Here is a 16236-nt window from a genome sequence, read left to right as displayed (position 1 = left end):
ACAGGTCTGTGAACTCAGCCCCAGGACCGGCTGGATGAGGGTCCTGAGGCTCCAGTGTTTTAGTAGAACAGGTCTGTGAACTCAGCCCCAGGACCGGCTGGATGAGGGTCCTGAGGCTCCAGTGTGTTAGTAGAACAGGTCTGTGAACTCAGCTCCAGGACCGGCTGGATGAGGGTCCTGAGGCTCCAATGTGTTAGTAGAACAGGTCTGTGAACTCAGCCCCAGGACCGGCTGGATGAGGGTCCTGAGGCTCCAGTGTTTTAGTAGAACAGGTCTGTGAACTCAGCCCCAGGACCGGCTGGATGAGGGTCCTGAGGCTCCAGTGTGTTAGTAGAACAGGTCTGTGAACTCAGCCCCAGGACCGGCTGGATGAGGGTCCTGATGCTCCAGTGTGTTAGTAGAACAGGTCTGTGAACTCAGCCCCAGGACCGGCTGGTTGAGGGTCCTGAGGCTCCAGTGTGTTAGTAGAACAGGTCTGTGAACTCAGCCCCAGGACCGGCTGGATGAGGGTCCTGAGGCTCCAGTGTGTTAGTAGAACAGGTCTGTGAACTCAGCCCCAGGACCGGCTGGTTGAGGGTCCTGAGGCTCCAGTGTGTTAGTAGAACAGGTCTGTGAACTCAGCCCCAGGACCGGCTGGTTGAGGGTCCTGAGGCTCCAGTGTGTTAGTAGAACAGGTCTGTGAACTCAGCCCCAGGACCGGCTGGTTGAGGGTCCTGAGGCTCCAGTGTGTTAGTAGAACAGGTCTGTGAACTCAACCCCAGGACCGGCTGGTTGAGGGTCCTGAGGCTCCAGTGTGTTAGTAGAACAGGTCTGTGAACTCAGCCCCAGGACCGGCTGGATGAGGGTCCTGAGGCTCCAGTGTGTTAGTAGAACAGGTCTGTGAACTCAGCCCCAGGACCGGCTGGTTGAGGGTCCTGAGGCTCCAGTGTGTTAGTAGAACAGGTCTGTGAACTCAGCCCCAGGACCGGCTGGATGAGGGTCCTGAGGCTTCAGTGTGTTAGTAGAACAGGTCTGTGAACTCAGCCCCAGGACCGGCTGGTTGAGGGTCCTGAGGCTCCAGTGTGTTAGTAGAACAGGTCTGTGAACTCAGCCCCAGGACCGGCTGGTTGAGGGTCCTGAGGCTCCAGTGTGTTAGTAGAACAGGTCTGTGAACTCAGCCCCAGGACCGGCTGGTTGAGGGTCCTGAGGCTCCAGTGTGTTAATAGAACAGGTCTGTGAACTCAGCCCCAGGACCGGCTGGTTGAGGGTCCTGAGGCTCCAGTGTGTTAGTAGAACAGGTCTGTGAGCTCAGCTCCAGGACCGGCTGGATGAGGGTCCTGAGGCTCCAGTGTGTTAGTAGAACAGGTCTGTGAACTCAGCTCCAGGACCGGCTGGATGAGGGTCCTGAGGCTCCAGTGTGTTAGTAGAACAGGTCTGTGAACTCAGCTCCAGGACCGGCTGGTTGAGGGTCCTGAGGCTCCAGTGTGTTAGTAGAACAGGTCTGTGAACTCAGCTCCAGGACCGGCTGGATGAGGGTCCTGAGGCTCCAGTGTGTTAGTAGAACAGGTCTGTGAACTCAGCTCCAGGACCGGCTGGATGAGGGTCCTGAGGCTCCAGTGTGTTAGTAGAACAGGTCTGTGAACTCAGCCCCAGCACCGGCTGGTTGAGGGTCCTGAGGCTCCAGTGTGTTAGTAGAACAGGTCTGTGAACTCAGCCCCAGGACCGGCTGGATGAGGGTCCTGAGGCTCCAGTGTGTTAGTAGAACAGGTCTGTGAACTCAGCCCCAGGACCGGCTAGATGAGGATACTTTTTTTCTTCTCAGCTCTTGGCATTGCAGAACTTGGTAATGATATGAGAGGGGGTCGCTGTATTTTAGATGTTTCTAAAACTTATTTGCTCATTTTTATTTATTTTATTGAATTATTAGTGGATATTAGCCTAATTCTGCCCTGCATGCATTGTTTGTAGTTTTCCTCTGGACATGTAGGAGAATCAGAACCCAGCATGCAGGGTTTCAATGGGGTGTTTGTCCCATTGGGTGAAATCTTGTGGACCCCAAACCTCGCTGCCATAAAGTGCAATTGGTTCAATGACACAGTCAAATTGTTTTAGCCAAATTTGAATAGGTATTTCAGTTTCAATGTGTTTTTTAATGGCATATAATGCCCTGCTTTTCTCTCTGTTCATTCACTGCCTCATTTAGGTGTCCAGTTGAGCTTATTTTAAACCTAAGTAATTGTAGTGTGTGCAGTACTCTGTATTTTGTACCAATTGAGAACTTTGGTCTAATTCCTTGAGATCTGGATCTTCTCTGGAAAATCAATATTTCAGTATTTTTGGGGTTTACTGCCAGGGCCCAGGTCTGGCAGTACTGCTCTAACAGGTCCAGGCTCCGCTGTAGGCCATGTGCTGTGGGTGACAGTAGGCACAGGTCATCTGCGAAGAGTAGGCATTTAACCTCTGAGTTGTGGAGAATTAGACCAGGAGCTGAGGATTTGTCTAGAATAGTGGCCAATTCTTTGATGTAAATATTGAAGAACGCAGGGCTGAGATTGCAACCCTGGCAAAGGCCTCGCCCATGGTTAAAGAATTCTCTTGTTTTCTTGCTAATTTTGATGCTGCACGTATTGCCAGTCAGATTTAGTTGTGTCATATATTTTACCCCCTACACCACTTTCATTAACTTTGTAGAACAGTCTTGTATGGGTAGAAATATGATCAGTCATGCAATGTTTTGGTATAAATCCAAGTTGGTTTTTACTCAAGACATTGTGCTTATTAAGGAAGTTTGCATTTATAATACACCAGAAAACTCTCTCTCCCACCCTCTCTCTCTTTCTCCTTCTCTCTCTCTCTTTCTGTCTCTCCACAGAGTGGGAAGAAGACAGTGAAAGCAGTTCTGTGGGTGTCCGCAGATGGTCTCAGAGTGGTGGATGACAAAACCAAGGTAAGAGTGTGTCTGCAGGGCTGTTAGCATGAACCTGTGTGCTAATCATACATACAAACACACACAGTCTGCTTCCAGATGTCAACAGTGGCTAAACATGAAACAGTAGCCTGGAACCATAGATACATACCCCTGCTCGTGGTCTCTAGCTCTGTAAGTCCAGAGTTCGTTTGACAGAGCAAGTGTACAGAACTTTGCAGTATATTTGAGGTTTAAAAAGGCTTCTAAAAGTTTGTAATTTCCACTTTAAAATGTCAGACTTGATGTTCCCTTACAAAAATTATATCAACCCCTACAAACATTTCCATTAATTATAATTACAATTTCCTGTTGCTGCAGGATAACTATTCTGCTGTAGCAAACTGCCTCAAATGAAGATCCTACGTCTGTATTAGGAAAAGTATGTTGTAAAGACAAAGAGAGAAAACTGCTCAGCAGGCGAGAAGCTGGCAGTCACTCCCCCTCTACCCTCCACCTTCTCCCCCCTTCGGCTGCTGCTCTCCCGCCTCTCCTTACCCACCCCCCAGCCCTTTCCCAGGTCACCTGCCATTCTCAGTCTGGCCTGAGATTGATGATGTCACCCTTCAGGCTCAGTGCAAAAGGGCTGCACCGCGTGCCTGTCCCGATGACTGTGTTTATCCTCGCGGGCCAGATTAGACTTACTTTAGGCCGGACTGCTGAGTTTTCACACTTGACATGTGTTACTGATGGATGTCAAAGGGGGCTTTGGGTAGGGGAGGGTGACAGTACACACCCACATAGTGTTTTATTTTTATTTGACAAACACACACAGAAACACACACAGAAACACACGCACACACCTCAGGACAGGACTGTCTGGCCGCTAGGGGCCCCTATTGCGTGTGCAATTACCCACCTTTCTTTTCAGGCCAGAGAAAAGAAGGGGGGGGGGGGAGAAACAGTCCCACTAAGCAGTATTTTTTGTTTCCTGTGGCAGAAGACAAATGGACCCCCCCCCCATCCTCCCTCAGCATCTCTCCACCTCCCCCCTTTCTTGTAATCCCATCTCCTGGTCCTCTCAAAGTCAATGTCAAAGAACACCACCGTCACAGAGAAGAAAGCCCCCTTTCCCTCCACCTCCGTATCTGACCAATGTGACATGACTCAGCACTGTGTCCCCTTCCAGTTTTTCAGTGTGATCCTCCACCCCCCACAAACCCACACCCCTCACCTCCATCCACCACTAGGCAACCCAGCACGCACGGATACACACACGCACACACGCACGCACACACACACACACATAACCAGACGTTCACTTCCCCCACCAGCCTCTCTTCATCTACTAATTGGCTCTGAATGAAAATACTGTTATTTATTCCTTGCCCACTTCATTCATTCCCCTCTTCCTATTCCTCGATAGAAGAGTGGAAGGAAGTCCCTGAATGAGTGTATGAGCCCCATTTCCCTTTCATCTCTTGTTTTCCACTCTGACTCAAAGGGTGTCAGGGGCCATTAGTGGCATGGGGCGGGGGGGGGGGGGGGGGGGGGGGGGGTAAGGGAAGGGGCCCCTTCCTCATCCTATAGTTCCCTACAGTCACTAGCCAAGACTCCTGAACGAGCTTGATACAGATTCTGGAAGAAGAGAAAAAGTGGTTCTCCATGTTTTAGAATATGTTTTGTAGAGCTGTAAACAAGATTTAGTAAGATTTAGTTCTTATCTTTCCTCACCAAATAATGACATTTCAGTAGGAGTGTTTTAATCACATGCATTCTCTATAGGCTACCATGTTATGTGTGATATGTTTCATTTCTGACGTGGTCAAGACAGCCTTCTCTAACACGTCATCTCTTTGTCTTTAGGACCTCATCGTAGACCAGACCATTGAGAAGGTGTCCTTCTGCGCGCCCGACCGCAATTATGACAAGGCTTTCTCCTACATCTGCCGTGACGGCACCACACGCCGCTGGATCTGCCACTGCTTCATGGCCCTGAAGGACTCGGTGAGGGTGTGTGTGTGAGAGAGAGAGAGAGAGAGGGCCCAGCGACTAGATTAATCCAATCCCTGCATCGCTCGCCCAGAGATTAGGATTACTCTAGGGTTATCTCTATCTCAATTGCTTCTTGGAGCGCTATTGACTGTGACCTCCTGGCACTCTGAGCCACATTTTCCTCCAGGGTGATAACCACTTTTATAGCATAATGGAACGAAAACGGAGTGCCAAGTCATTCCTCACAGACATGGTTCTGGTTTGATAAAGCATTTTCCAGTAGGGAAATTGACTGGCTTCAGGCTATGTTCAGACTTGTCAATTGTGTATTTTTTTTGTATTAGTACCCATTCACACATAACAGCGTTTTACAGACACGCAAACATGCATGCACCCACGTACACAGACACACCAAAAGGGTGTTGAGGAGGAGTGTTGACCGGGTGTGTTGTGGTCACCAGGGCGAGCGTATGAGCCACGCCGTGGGCTGTGCCTTCGCCGCCTGTCTGGAGAGGAAGCAGCGGCGCGAGAAGGAGTGCGGCGTCACAGCCTCGTTCGACGCCAGCCGCACCTCCTTCGTGCGCGAGGGCTCGTTCCGCGTGACGTCGTCCAGCCAGCAGGGTGGCGAGCGCGAGGACATCATGAAGCAGCTGCAGGACAAGAAGAAAGGTATGTCCCATCCGGAGATGAAGAGCAGCACAGACACACAGATAGAAACATCTGTCACTCACATTCTAATGTATCACTGGAAAGTCAAATGCGGCCTGTATTATAGAGCTAACAGGAGGATACACTCACTGTTGATCGTCGTTGTTGTTCACCTCAATCACTCTGAAGTGTAACAACACATATACTGTATGTTGGCAACATTAACCCAGGTCATGGTAGTCCAACATTAACCCTGGTTATTATAGTCCAACATTAACCCTGGTTATTATAGTCCAACATTAACCCAGGTCATGGTAGTTCAACATTAACCCTGGTTATTATAGTCCAACATTAACCCAGGTCCTTATAGTCCAACATTAACCCAGGTCATGATAGTCCAACATTAACCCTGATCATGGTAGTCCAACATTAACCCTGGTTATTATAGTCCAACATTAACCCAGGTCATGGTAGTTCAACATTAACCCAGGTCCTTATAGTCCAACATTAACCCAGGTCATGATAGTCCAACATTAACCCTGATCATGGTAGTCTAACATTAACCCTGGTTATGGTAGTAAAACATTAACCCTGGTTATTATAGTCCAACATTAACCCAGGTCATGGTAGTCCAACATTAACCCGGGTCATAATAGTCAAACATTAACCCTGGTCATGGTAGTCCAACATTAACCCAGGTCATGGTAGTAAAACATTAACCCTGGTTATGGTAGTCCAACATTAACCCAGGTCATGGTAGTCCAACATTAACCCGGGTCATAATAGTCAAACATTAACCCTGGTCATTATAGTCCAACATTAACCCTGGTCATGGTAGTCCAACATTAACCCAGGTCATGGTAGTAAAACATTAACCCTGGTCATGGTAGTCCAACATTAACCCAGGTCATGGTAGTAAAACATTAACCCTGGTTATGGTAGCAAAACATTAACCCTGGTTATGGTAGCAAAACATTAACCCTGGTCATTATAGTCCAACATTAACCCTGGTCATTATAGTCCAACATTAACCCTGGTCATGGTAGTCCAACATTAACCCAGGTCATGGTAGTCCAACATTAACCCTGGTCATTATAGTCCAACATTAACCCTGGTGATTATAGTCCAACATTAACCCTGGTCATGGTAGTCCAACATTAACCCTGGTCATTATAGTCCAACATTAACCCGGGTCATTATAGTCCAACATTAACCCTGGTCAAGGTAGTAAAACATTAACCCTGGTCATGGTAGTCCAACATGAACCCTGGTGATTATAGTCCAACATTAACCCAGGTCATTATAGTCCAACATTAACCCAGGTCATGGTAGTCCAACATTAACCCAGGTCATGGTAGTAAAACATTAACCCTGGTCATTATAGTCCAACATTAACCCTGGTCATGGCAATCCAACATTAACCCTGGTCATGGTAGTCCAACATTAACCCTGGTCATGGTAGTCCAACATTAACCCTGGTCATGGTAGTCCAACATTAACCCAGGTCATGGTAGTCCAACATTAACCCTGGTCATGGTAGTAAAACATTAACCCTGGTCATGGTAGTCCAACATTAACCCAGGTCATGGTAGTCCAACATTAACCCTGGTCATGTTAGTCAAACATTAACCCTGGTCATGGTAGTCCAACATTAACCCTGGTCATGGTAGTCCAACATTAACCCTGGTCATGGTAGTCCAACATTAACCCTGGTTATGGTAGTCCAACATTAACCCAGGTCATGGTAGTCCAACATTAACCCTGGTCATGGTGGTAAAACATGAACCCAGGTCATGGTAGTAAAACATTAACCCAGGTCATGGTAGTCCAACATTAACCCTGGTCATGGTAGTCCAACATTAACCCAGGTCATGGTAGTCCAACATTAACCCTGGTCATTATAGTCCAACATTAACCCAGGTCATGGTAGTCCAACATTAACCCAGGTCATGGTAGTCCAACATTAACTCTGGTCATGGTAGTCCAACATTAACCCAGGTCATGGTAGTCCAACATTAACCCTGGTGATTATAGTCCAACATTAACCCTGGTCATGGTAGTCCAACATTAACCCAGGTCATAGTAGTCCAACATTAACCCAGGTCATGGTAGTCCAACATTAACCCTGGTGATTATAGTCCAACATTAACCCTGGTCATGGTAGTCCAACATCAACCCAGGTCATGGTAGTCCAACATTAACCCTGGTCATTGTAGTCCAACATTAACCATAGGAAATTGTACTCTCCAGAGCCCCCATGTACCATCCCAGCCATCCCCCCTGGCACCTCCTCACCCCCTGAGGGCGAGGCCTCGCCTGTGGGGCAGGGGGTGGAGCACGCAATCCCGCGGCGCCACGCGCCCATTGAGCAGCTGGTGAGGCAGGGCTCCTTCCGGGGCTTCCCGGCCCTCAGCGGGAAGAACTCGCCGTTCAAGAGGCAGCTCTCGCTGCGCCTCAACGACCTCCCTTCCAACCTGCAGCGCAAGACCGCCGACTTCCAGAGCAAGAACCCAGGTTAGCCTCACCTCTTTTTGTTAGCTTAGCTAAGTCTCTGCATTCTACGATCTAGGACAAAGAGTGGTTAGCCTCACCAGTCTAGTACAACATAGTCCTGCAATGCCACACTTCCATGTTGTGTTCATCACTCGGAGGAATCCTGGAAATCAAGGCTAATGTCAATCAGAGCCTGGAGTTTTCCTCTCTTCATGACCTGACCAAGGATAATTCAGGACTTTTCTCGGACATATCATGGGTCAGGAAAAACTCTGAACCTTTATGACAAAGTATGGTGGTGTTTATAATTATTAGTATTTGACCAGGAACAAGTGAAGCCAGAGATTCATTGATCGGGGTCATAATAGCACTGAAGTTGATCATCGGTGTGTTATTAAAGCTGTGGCTGATTGCTGTGGTTGATTGCTGAGTCCATGTAATGGTTATTTTTAACAAGTATAACAATTAGGATTCCCAACACAGATTTTTGTTCCTGCTGTAGTGAGGTAGATTAAACCTCTCAGTTATGTTGATTATAGTTATAATGAGCAGACCTCAGCTTTAAATCATTAATAAACACACATTTCACCTCTGATGGTTGCAGCACAATTGTACCTGACATCTATTTACATTCATGTACGTAGCAGTAGCAGTACTAGCGTTGTGTCCAGAGATTCTCTCTTTCGTATAGGATCTGTACCTATTTGAATCCCACGCATGCATAGAAGACACGCACACACCCACGCACACACTTAGCCAGCAATAGAAGCCACACAAGCATGAACACACGCAAGCACAGGACACATGTACACACACCCACACACACAGTAGCAGCTAATTTCACTGCCTCGCCCCTCCCCAGTAGTCCGCCAGGTCTCTCAGTGAACAATGTGTCTATAAATAGTCTCCACTAGACCAGTCCCTCTACAGCCATAGATCCAGGGATTGTAGTACACACAAACACAGACACACGCACACACATGCACACACAGTGATGTACACACTCACACACGCATGCACGCACACAGGCATACACACACACACTACACTACTACACAGAGAAACCCCACAGTTTCTCCCTTCCTCTTTGAACCCTATGGGCCAATCAAATGTTCAGAGAGAGAGACCTTACAAGGCAGGCCTGTCAGGAACAAAGCAGTTCAGACTGCTGTCTCCAGACAGAAAGACACTACATCTGCACCTGGAGTAGTTATTCTAAGCAGGGTCATTCATTGGGCACCAAACAGAAGAAAACGGTCTGAAACAGGGAGTGACTACTTAAACCTGTCCAATAATAAATGGCCATTTTCATTTTCCGTTGCAAAAGGTTTTGCTATGCTGTGCCCTAATGAATAGGACCCAACAGAAAGACCGCGCAGCGGGCGCTCCATAGGAATTACGTCCAACATTGACCCCTCTGGTTCTGTTTGGCCCCACAACTCTCTATGCCCACAGGCTTCGCTCACTCTCTCTGTCAGGGACAGGTCACTGAAAGGGGAATTACACAAATGATGAGCTATTTTTTATCTACTGGTTATAGGTTGAGATTTTCCTTCTGTTTTCTACACTAAGGATTTAGGCTATAGATAATCTCATGCATGAATAACAGACCTGTTGGGTGTGTTACAGAGGAACTTTTATTTTCTGACTTTGAAGTACAAAAGATGATGAAGACCTCATAGGACCATGGGAACAGATTACATTTAAATAAAGGGCTTAGAAATGTTTACATCCGGTGTCATGTACTTTAATCCTATATCATTATATAAGTGTATGTTTGTCCCAAGACTTTAATCTTGCCATCAAATCATCCAAAGGAAAGCCAATCCTCAAAATCCTTCTCCCCCTCTGTAGTCCCAGAGATGGATCTGTCTGTGTGTGGCGAGGCAGACAACAGCATCAACGCTCTGTGCAGCCAGATCAACCATTCCTTCACCAGGCCCTCTGAGGAACTCTTCTCCAACCCCACCCCCAACGGCCTGCCAGCCTGCACTGTGCCCCCAGCCATCCCCCCTCCACCCGCCCCCCTGCAAGGTAACTAACTCATTGACTACCTTATCATTCTCTCTCTATGAGCTCTAGTCTGGCTTAACATGTGTTGTACACCTCAACTCCAACTTTGCATTCGGAATGCGTTTGTATTTGTAATGTTTCTAATGCCGATTTGCTTCTAATGCTTGTAAGGCTGATTTGCCTGAAAAGTGTCAGTTATGTGTGTATCTCTGTGGTGTGCTATAGCGTAGGTCACCAAATAGCCGGCAATGCAGCTTTTCAAAGTCCCTTTCCCTGATGTTTGTAGAGATCCCGTTCATGGTAAACGCTGCGCATGTCGGCTCAACCCTTGCATTGAATCCCGGCCCTAATCAGAAAAGGCTGCCGAATAGGGAGTGTGTGTCCTCTGTGCTTGTCATGGTAAAGCTGTAGAGAGATCCAGCAGCAGGGTTGATGTAACGTGTGATTGACATGTTGCTCTCTGCTTCTCTCCCACAGCCACGTCCTCCTGGGTGCAGGCGGAGCCCCCGGTCCAGTCCCCTGTCCACAGTGGACACAGGAGGACGCCCTCCGAGGCTGAGCGCTGGCTGGAGGAGGTGGCCCAGGCCGTCAAGGCCCAGCAACAGACCCCCAACCTGCCCCCGCCACCCATCCAGCCCACCCCTGCCATTCCAGGGCCACCCATGTCAAACGCAGCTATGTCTGTGCCACCTATGTCTAACCCACTTATGCCTGGCCCACCTATGTCAGGTGTGCCCATAATGGGGGCATCCATGCCGGGGGCAACCATGCCAGGGGTACCTGGCTCCCTGCCCACTTCCATGCAGCCCTTTCCTTTGGCGTTTGATGCCACTCCTGCGCCCGTGAGCCTGTATAACCAGCCACCCCTGCAGCCAGCGTTTGTACCCATGCAGGCCTACATGCCCGCCCTGGCCAACAGCATGGTGTACTCCAACGCCAGTGTGCCTGTGGTGGGCATCACGCCTTCCCAGATGGTGGCTAATGTCTTCTGCACGGCAGGCGGCTCTACCGGCGGGCCTTCCATGGGCATGTGCACAGGGCCCAAAATGGGCACGCTCACCGGCGGACATCGCCACTCTTTCTCCGGCCAGCCGGGCGGGTTCCCTATGCCACCCTTCGGAACTCATCCCACCGTCAACGGCCTCCCCCACAACATTCCCACCTCCCCCGCCACCATCATGCAGAACGGCACCAGCAGCAATAGCAGCAGCTGGCCACCGGAGGGCGCACAGCAGGCCAACCCGTCCCCAGCCAATGCCCAGGAGGTTGATCGCTTCGAGGCAAAGTGGGCCGCGCTGGAGACCAAATTGCAACCCAAGGCGGCGCCCAACCCTTTCTCCAATGACTTGCAAAAGACCTTTGAGATCGAGCTTTAACTCTGTATTAACCCAGGTCGGGCCACTGCATAGACTATGATGATGCAGACACCCAACCACAATGAACCACTCCACCCCCCCCCCTCCAGCCCCCTGCCCCTTAATGCTGTCGCTCCCCATCTTCTTGATTTTCTCCTCCTCTGTTGAGACCCCAGGATGTAAATTGGGTCTGAATGAAGGGGGGACATGATGACTGTGTATGGGGTTCCTCGCGATGCATTCCCTGGGATTTCTAGCAATCATGTTCTGCGTGGGGATCTATGGAAGAGCCAGAGAATATGGATACATCACATGACACTGAGATGAGACACTGAGAGAGATTATGTTGATGGTGCCCAAGCACAGCAAAGGCCCTGGTTGACTAGCCAATGACACGAATCGATGGTGGAGACCCAAAGGGAGGCGTCGACCAATAAGAGTGACAGGCAGTTTGATTGCCAAAATGGTTATATTTATGATTTTTACTTAGCTTTTAACCTGTTATAGTTTTACATTGTTGTTTCTCCCTGTATTTATTTGTGTGGAACTGGAAAGAGGAGGAAAATAACTAGCAGCTGCAACTGTGTCAGCGGAGAGAGCAAAGAGAGCGAGTGAGTCATGAAACGAGAGGCTGGAAACGAGTGTAAATAGCATGCTTTTTTCACCCTCTATTTATTACCAATCCATGTATAACCGTCAATTTGCTACTCAACCCAAATGAGTCACCGTTAGCTAAATCACCATGGTGATCTCACCCCTCTGTCCCAGTGCCACTCCACCTGCAGGACAGACACACTAGAACCCTAGAACATTCTGGAAAGGGTCCAAATAGTGCGGCACATTCCAAGTTGGTTGGTTGATTCGCATTATATTCTAAAACATGGTAGTAGTCACCCCCGTACCAGTGTAGTCAGTCAACACTATGAGAGTCTATTTGGAAGTGTTGAGCCTAAGATTTAAGAGATTAGGGATGGGAGATCTTGAGCACTTCGTAAGATAAAGAGGGTAAGTTTGGGGTGAGTTATGATGTTTTTTTTGTCACTGGGGGCTGCGTTTGAAATGGCACCCTATTCCCATATAGGGCCTTGGGCAAAAGTAGTGCCTCCCTATAGGCACAGACGTAAATTCAACTTCTATTCCACGATGGTTCAACGCAATTTCCTAGAAATGACGTTTATACAACGTTGATTCAATCGGTGTGTGCCCAGTGGGCTGGGTCAAGCTGCACTTCTGACATAATGGGACTACAGTCCGTTTATAGAGGCTTCTGGATCCAGGCTCTTGTCTTGAGGCCATTGTGACGGGCAGAAGTTATGGCACCTGCTGTGTGTGGTCTACCAGGCTGAGTAAAGATGGCTAGAGGAAGTGATGAGTCATTTACCACTTTAAACAGACAGAGGAAGGCATCCATCTTTGTAGAGGGAAAACAAAGACATGAAAGTGACACGGATAGTCGGGGGGGGGGGGGGGGGGGGTGGAGAAGGTGAAAGATAGACTGAGAGAACGAGGGCATGTGAGAATGAGTTTGAGGATGTGGACTATTGAAAGGCTGTGGTGAACTGAGAAAAGATGAAAGAAGGAAGGGGTGGATTAATCAAATACCATACAGGCAAAACGGTACGTTAAACAGACTGGTTGTTTAATTCCTTTAAACTCCTTTCACTGCTCCCAAACAAAGGCACTTCTGTTAGAGTTATAGTCACCATGCATTTAGCGCTCCGCAGAAACAATACTTTACTGTTTGATCGTAATCTCAAAAGAGGCAAGCATTTCCTTCCGTGAACTTTAGTTGAAACACACAAAGACAATAAATGTGCAGTATACTATAGCTACAACCCCATATTGGAATTTTAACCCACTTGGCGGGACTTCCATTGGGAGGTCAAGGCGGGGCAAACGCATGTGCTTCGATGGGATGCTTTATGCTATTTGTCATTATACTGCTTTATGTACGATCCTGCCTCAGACGACATGAGTGTCTGGGAGTGAGACGGAGTGGGACCCAGGGGACCAGTGTTATTGAATGGACATCACAACTAGACAAACAGGCTCCATCCATCCCGCTCTCCTGGTCATTAACTCCTTAGGACTCCTCGGCCAATCAGGCTTTGTCATTTTTACATGCGGCACAATACTGGCTGACATCCATTCGCTTTCGCAAAGATATAAATCACCAGTGAGGGGCCCAAGTTTTTGCTCATTTAGACAAATCGGTTTTCTAAATGTATTCTCTCCCCATCTTTTAAGAGAGAAAAAACGTAGTCATTCATGAAATTGCTGTTTTCATTTCGTTAAATTCCCGTTATTTATACGCCCTCTAAATTAAAATGTAGGTTAATGACGTTCAGAATAAGAAACTAAATGACCTCATAAACTTGATTGTAAAACCATAGTGTAGTGATAACAAACCAGTGGAGTTTATTTTTATTCTTTATTTACAGAATTTTGTATTTAAACCTACATATTTGTATTGTAATTACATTGTACAAAGATAAATAAATAATATAATATTAAACTTGTGTTGGTGTCTGTGTTTTTTTGCATTCTGTATCGTGCTCTCCCTCCCTTTCTCCCAATGCAGGTCATGTACCTGTCTTATCCCCACCAATTCATAAGAACTTTATCTTCCCCAGTACTAATAGATCAAATGTATCCGCACCCTGTGCCAACGGTGATGCATATAACATTGGCATAAAAGAACACTCATGTCAACTGTCTACTTCTAAAGATGGTCAACAGTTGAACAGCACCAGTCATTGACTGAAGTAAATGATCTCCGTAGCTGTATTTTTTTTACATCTCAAACCTACTGTGTGCCCTGAAAGTCATGGAGTAAAAACGTTGAAGAATTCTCTCCTATTGAACGCATTGACTAGGCTTGCCGACTCTACCGCTGTTCACAGGACTCGCAGAGCAGCCCGGGCAGCCTTCTCCAGTGTCTTGACAAAAGCTCAGGCCGCTAATGTGACCAGACAAGGCCCCTTTTCTTCCCCAAGGGCCATGAAAAAGAGGACAGCCACAGAACACTTGAGTCATTTTAGTAGTAACTCTCTCGCCATTGTCTTTCCCCAACTGCTCACTGCAGCGCTGGGGAAGAATCTGGACAACAAGAAACACAACAAAGACAGAGTCAGAGAGAGACAGAACGAGGACAGGCCCCACTACTACAGAACAGTGCAAGGGAAATGGGTTGCCATGGACACAGCAGTGAAAGGGTCATGTATAAACACCCCAAAACTGCCAGAGTAGGCAGAAAAAGCGTGATGCGTATATAAATGAAACTGCCATAAGGAAAGAATGGTGCTAGAAATAATAAAGCAGACTAATGTGCTCACATGTAGGCCAAATCCTAGTGGTGTCTGTCTGGCCTGAGGAGAAGCTGTCGTCTAAGACTTCTCACTGTTTCTATTATGGACATGCTCTACTGCAGGGCCCATATTCATAAAGCGTCTCAGAGTAAGAGTGCTGATCTAGCCTCAGTTTCTCCTTTTAGATCATTATGAATCAGATTACATAGACAGGAGGGGACCCGATCCTAGATCAGCACTCCGACCCCGAGATGCTTTATGACTAAGGGCCCAGGTGTCTGAAAATGAATCCCTGCATTTAATGAGATGGGTTCATAATCCCCTAAAGTCATTCATTAAAACAAACCCCTAAACAATAAAAAAACAGTGCAATTTTATGCAATCATTTTTTATCTGCTTTCCGTCTGGTGCGTCACACAGTGCAGTGAGGGTGCGATGGCGGTATGTGATAGAAGAATCCGAATCAGTAATCGTGTTTGTGTAATAGCTCTTACCCAGATAGTGGAATTAGCAGATAATACGTTCACTGCTATTGTTTCTGGTGTTTTTAAGATTGGTGCATGGATACTGTGGCACGTCTGTTTCCAGATCACATCTGTTAAAAGTGGCTTTACCACCGTTAGAATCATGTTGGTAATTGCTATGGATGTGAATTGTAAGCGCTCGCACGTGACCTTTAAAGTCCTTGAGGTGAGGGAGGTGATTAAGTAGATTCATTACGTATGTTTAGACATTGATCAGTTCAGAGTCCATTGTTCTCACACGTACAGTCATTCAACAAGGTCATTTGAACATATGAATGATGTATTTTAACATCTATTATGTTGCTTAAAGAATCCTTTTTCTTCAGTGTAAAAATGGTGGTTGGAAGTCGGCCCCAAGCAACCTCAAATGTCAAAACACACACACAGACACACATGTAAACGAACGCAAGCACGTTTGCATATGTACTTGCACACACACACGCTTGCACGTGCACGCACCCTACCAACCCACTCTCTCTCACACAAACACACACACACACACACCACACACCACACACCACACACACACACACACACACACACACACACACACACACACACACACACACACACACACACACACACACACACACACACACACACACACACACACACACACCACCATTCTAGAAGGTTGGTTGATGTTGTTGCCTATGAGGCCTGGCTGGTTGGATACTTTTTCCTCACCACCTCCCACTCTTTTCCCCACCATTGTGCCCAAACCTGGAGCTCAGACTGGAGCCTTGGCACAGCCCAACCGCACTGGCGCCATTTCATCTCTTGCCAGCTCCTACCAACCCCTGCCAGCAGCTGTCATTCATAAATACCAAGCCTGATAGCTGTTAGGGTGTCCTAGGGAGAACATGATGTCCACGTAGACTACCCATAGACCAATATGGGTAGTCCACAGTGTGTGGAACTGACAATATACATACAACTAACCTCTTCCAACAGGGGATTATCGTTTATGACCATCATCGGGAATAAAATAGACTTCCATAGTTGGAACAGATGCC

At 47.6% G+C, this 16236-nt stretch overlaps 1 protein-coding gene across 3 annotated transcripts in view; it reads left to right on the top strand.

Moving 5' to 3' along the window:
• LOC110503314 (numb-like protein) overlaps positions 1-13906 on the top strand; it is a 77122-nt gene extending 63216 nt beyond the window's left edge. For all 3 annotated transcript variants that reach the window (XM_036961495.2, XM_036961496.2, XM_036961494.2), the window contains 6 exons: positions 2852-2926; positions 4751-4891; positions 5341-5548; positions 7778-8041; positions 9875-10054; positions 10511-13906. In XM_036961495.2, the coding sequence (XP_036817390.1) occupies positions 2852-2926; positions 4751-4891; positions 5341-5548; positions 7778-8041; positions 9875-10054; positions 10511-11409 (1767 nt within the window). In that variant the 3' untranslated portion in view covers positions 11410-13906. The remainder of the gene's footprint in view (positions 1-2851; positions 2927-4750; positions 4892-5340; positions 5549-7777; positions 8042-9874; positions 10055-10510) is intronic.
• The last annotated feature ends 2330 nt before the right edge of the window (positions 13907-16236 follow it).

Source organism: Oncorhynchus mykiss, chromosome 24, assembly GCF_057628025.1.
Source record: "Oncorhynchus mykiss isolate SJ-2025 chromosome 24, ASM5762802v1, whole genome shotgun sequence".
Classification (NCBI taxonomy): domain Eukaryota; kingdom Metazoa; phylum Chordata; class Actinopteri; order Salmoniformes; family Salmonidae; genus Oncorhynchus; species Oncorhynchus mykiss.
Note: the sequence above shows the minus strand (reverse complement) of the source record. Positions and strands in the feature narration are given on the sequence as shown.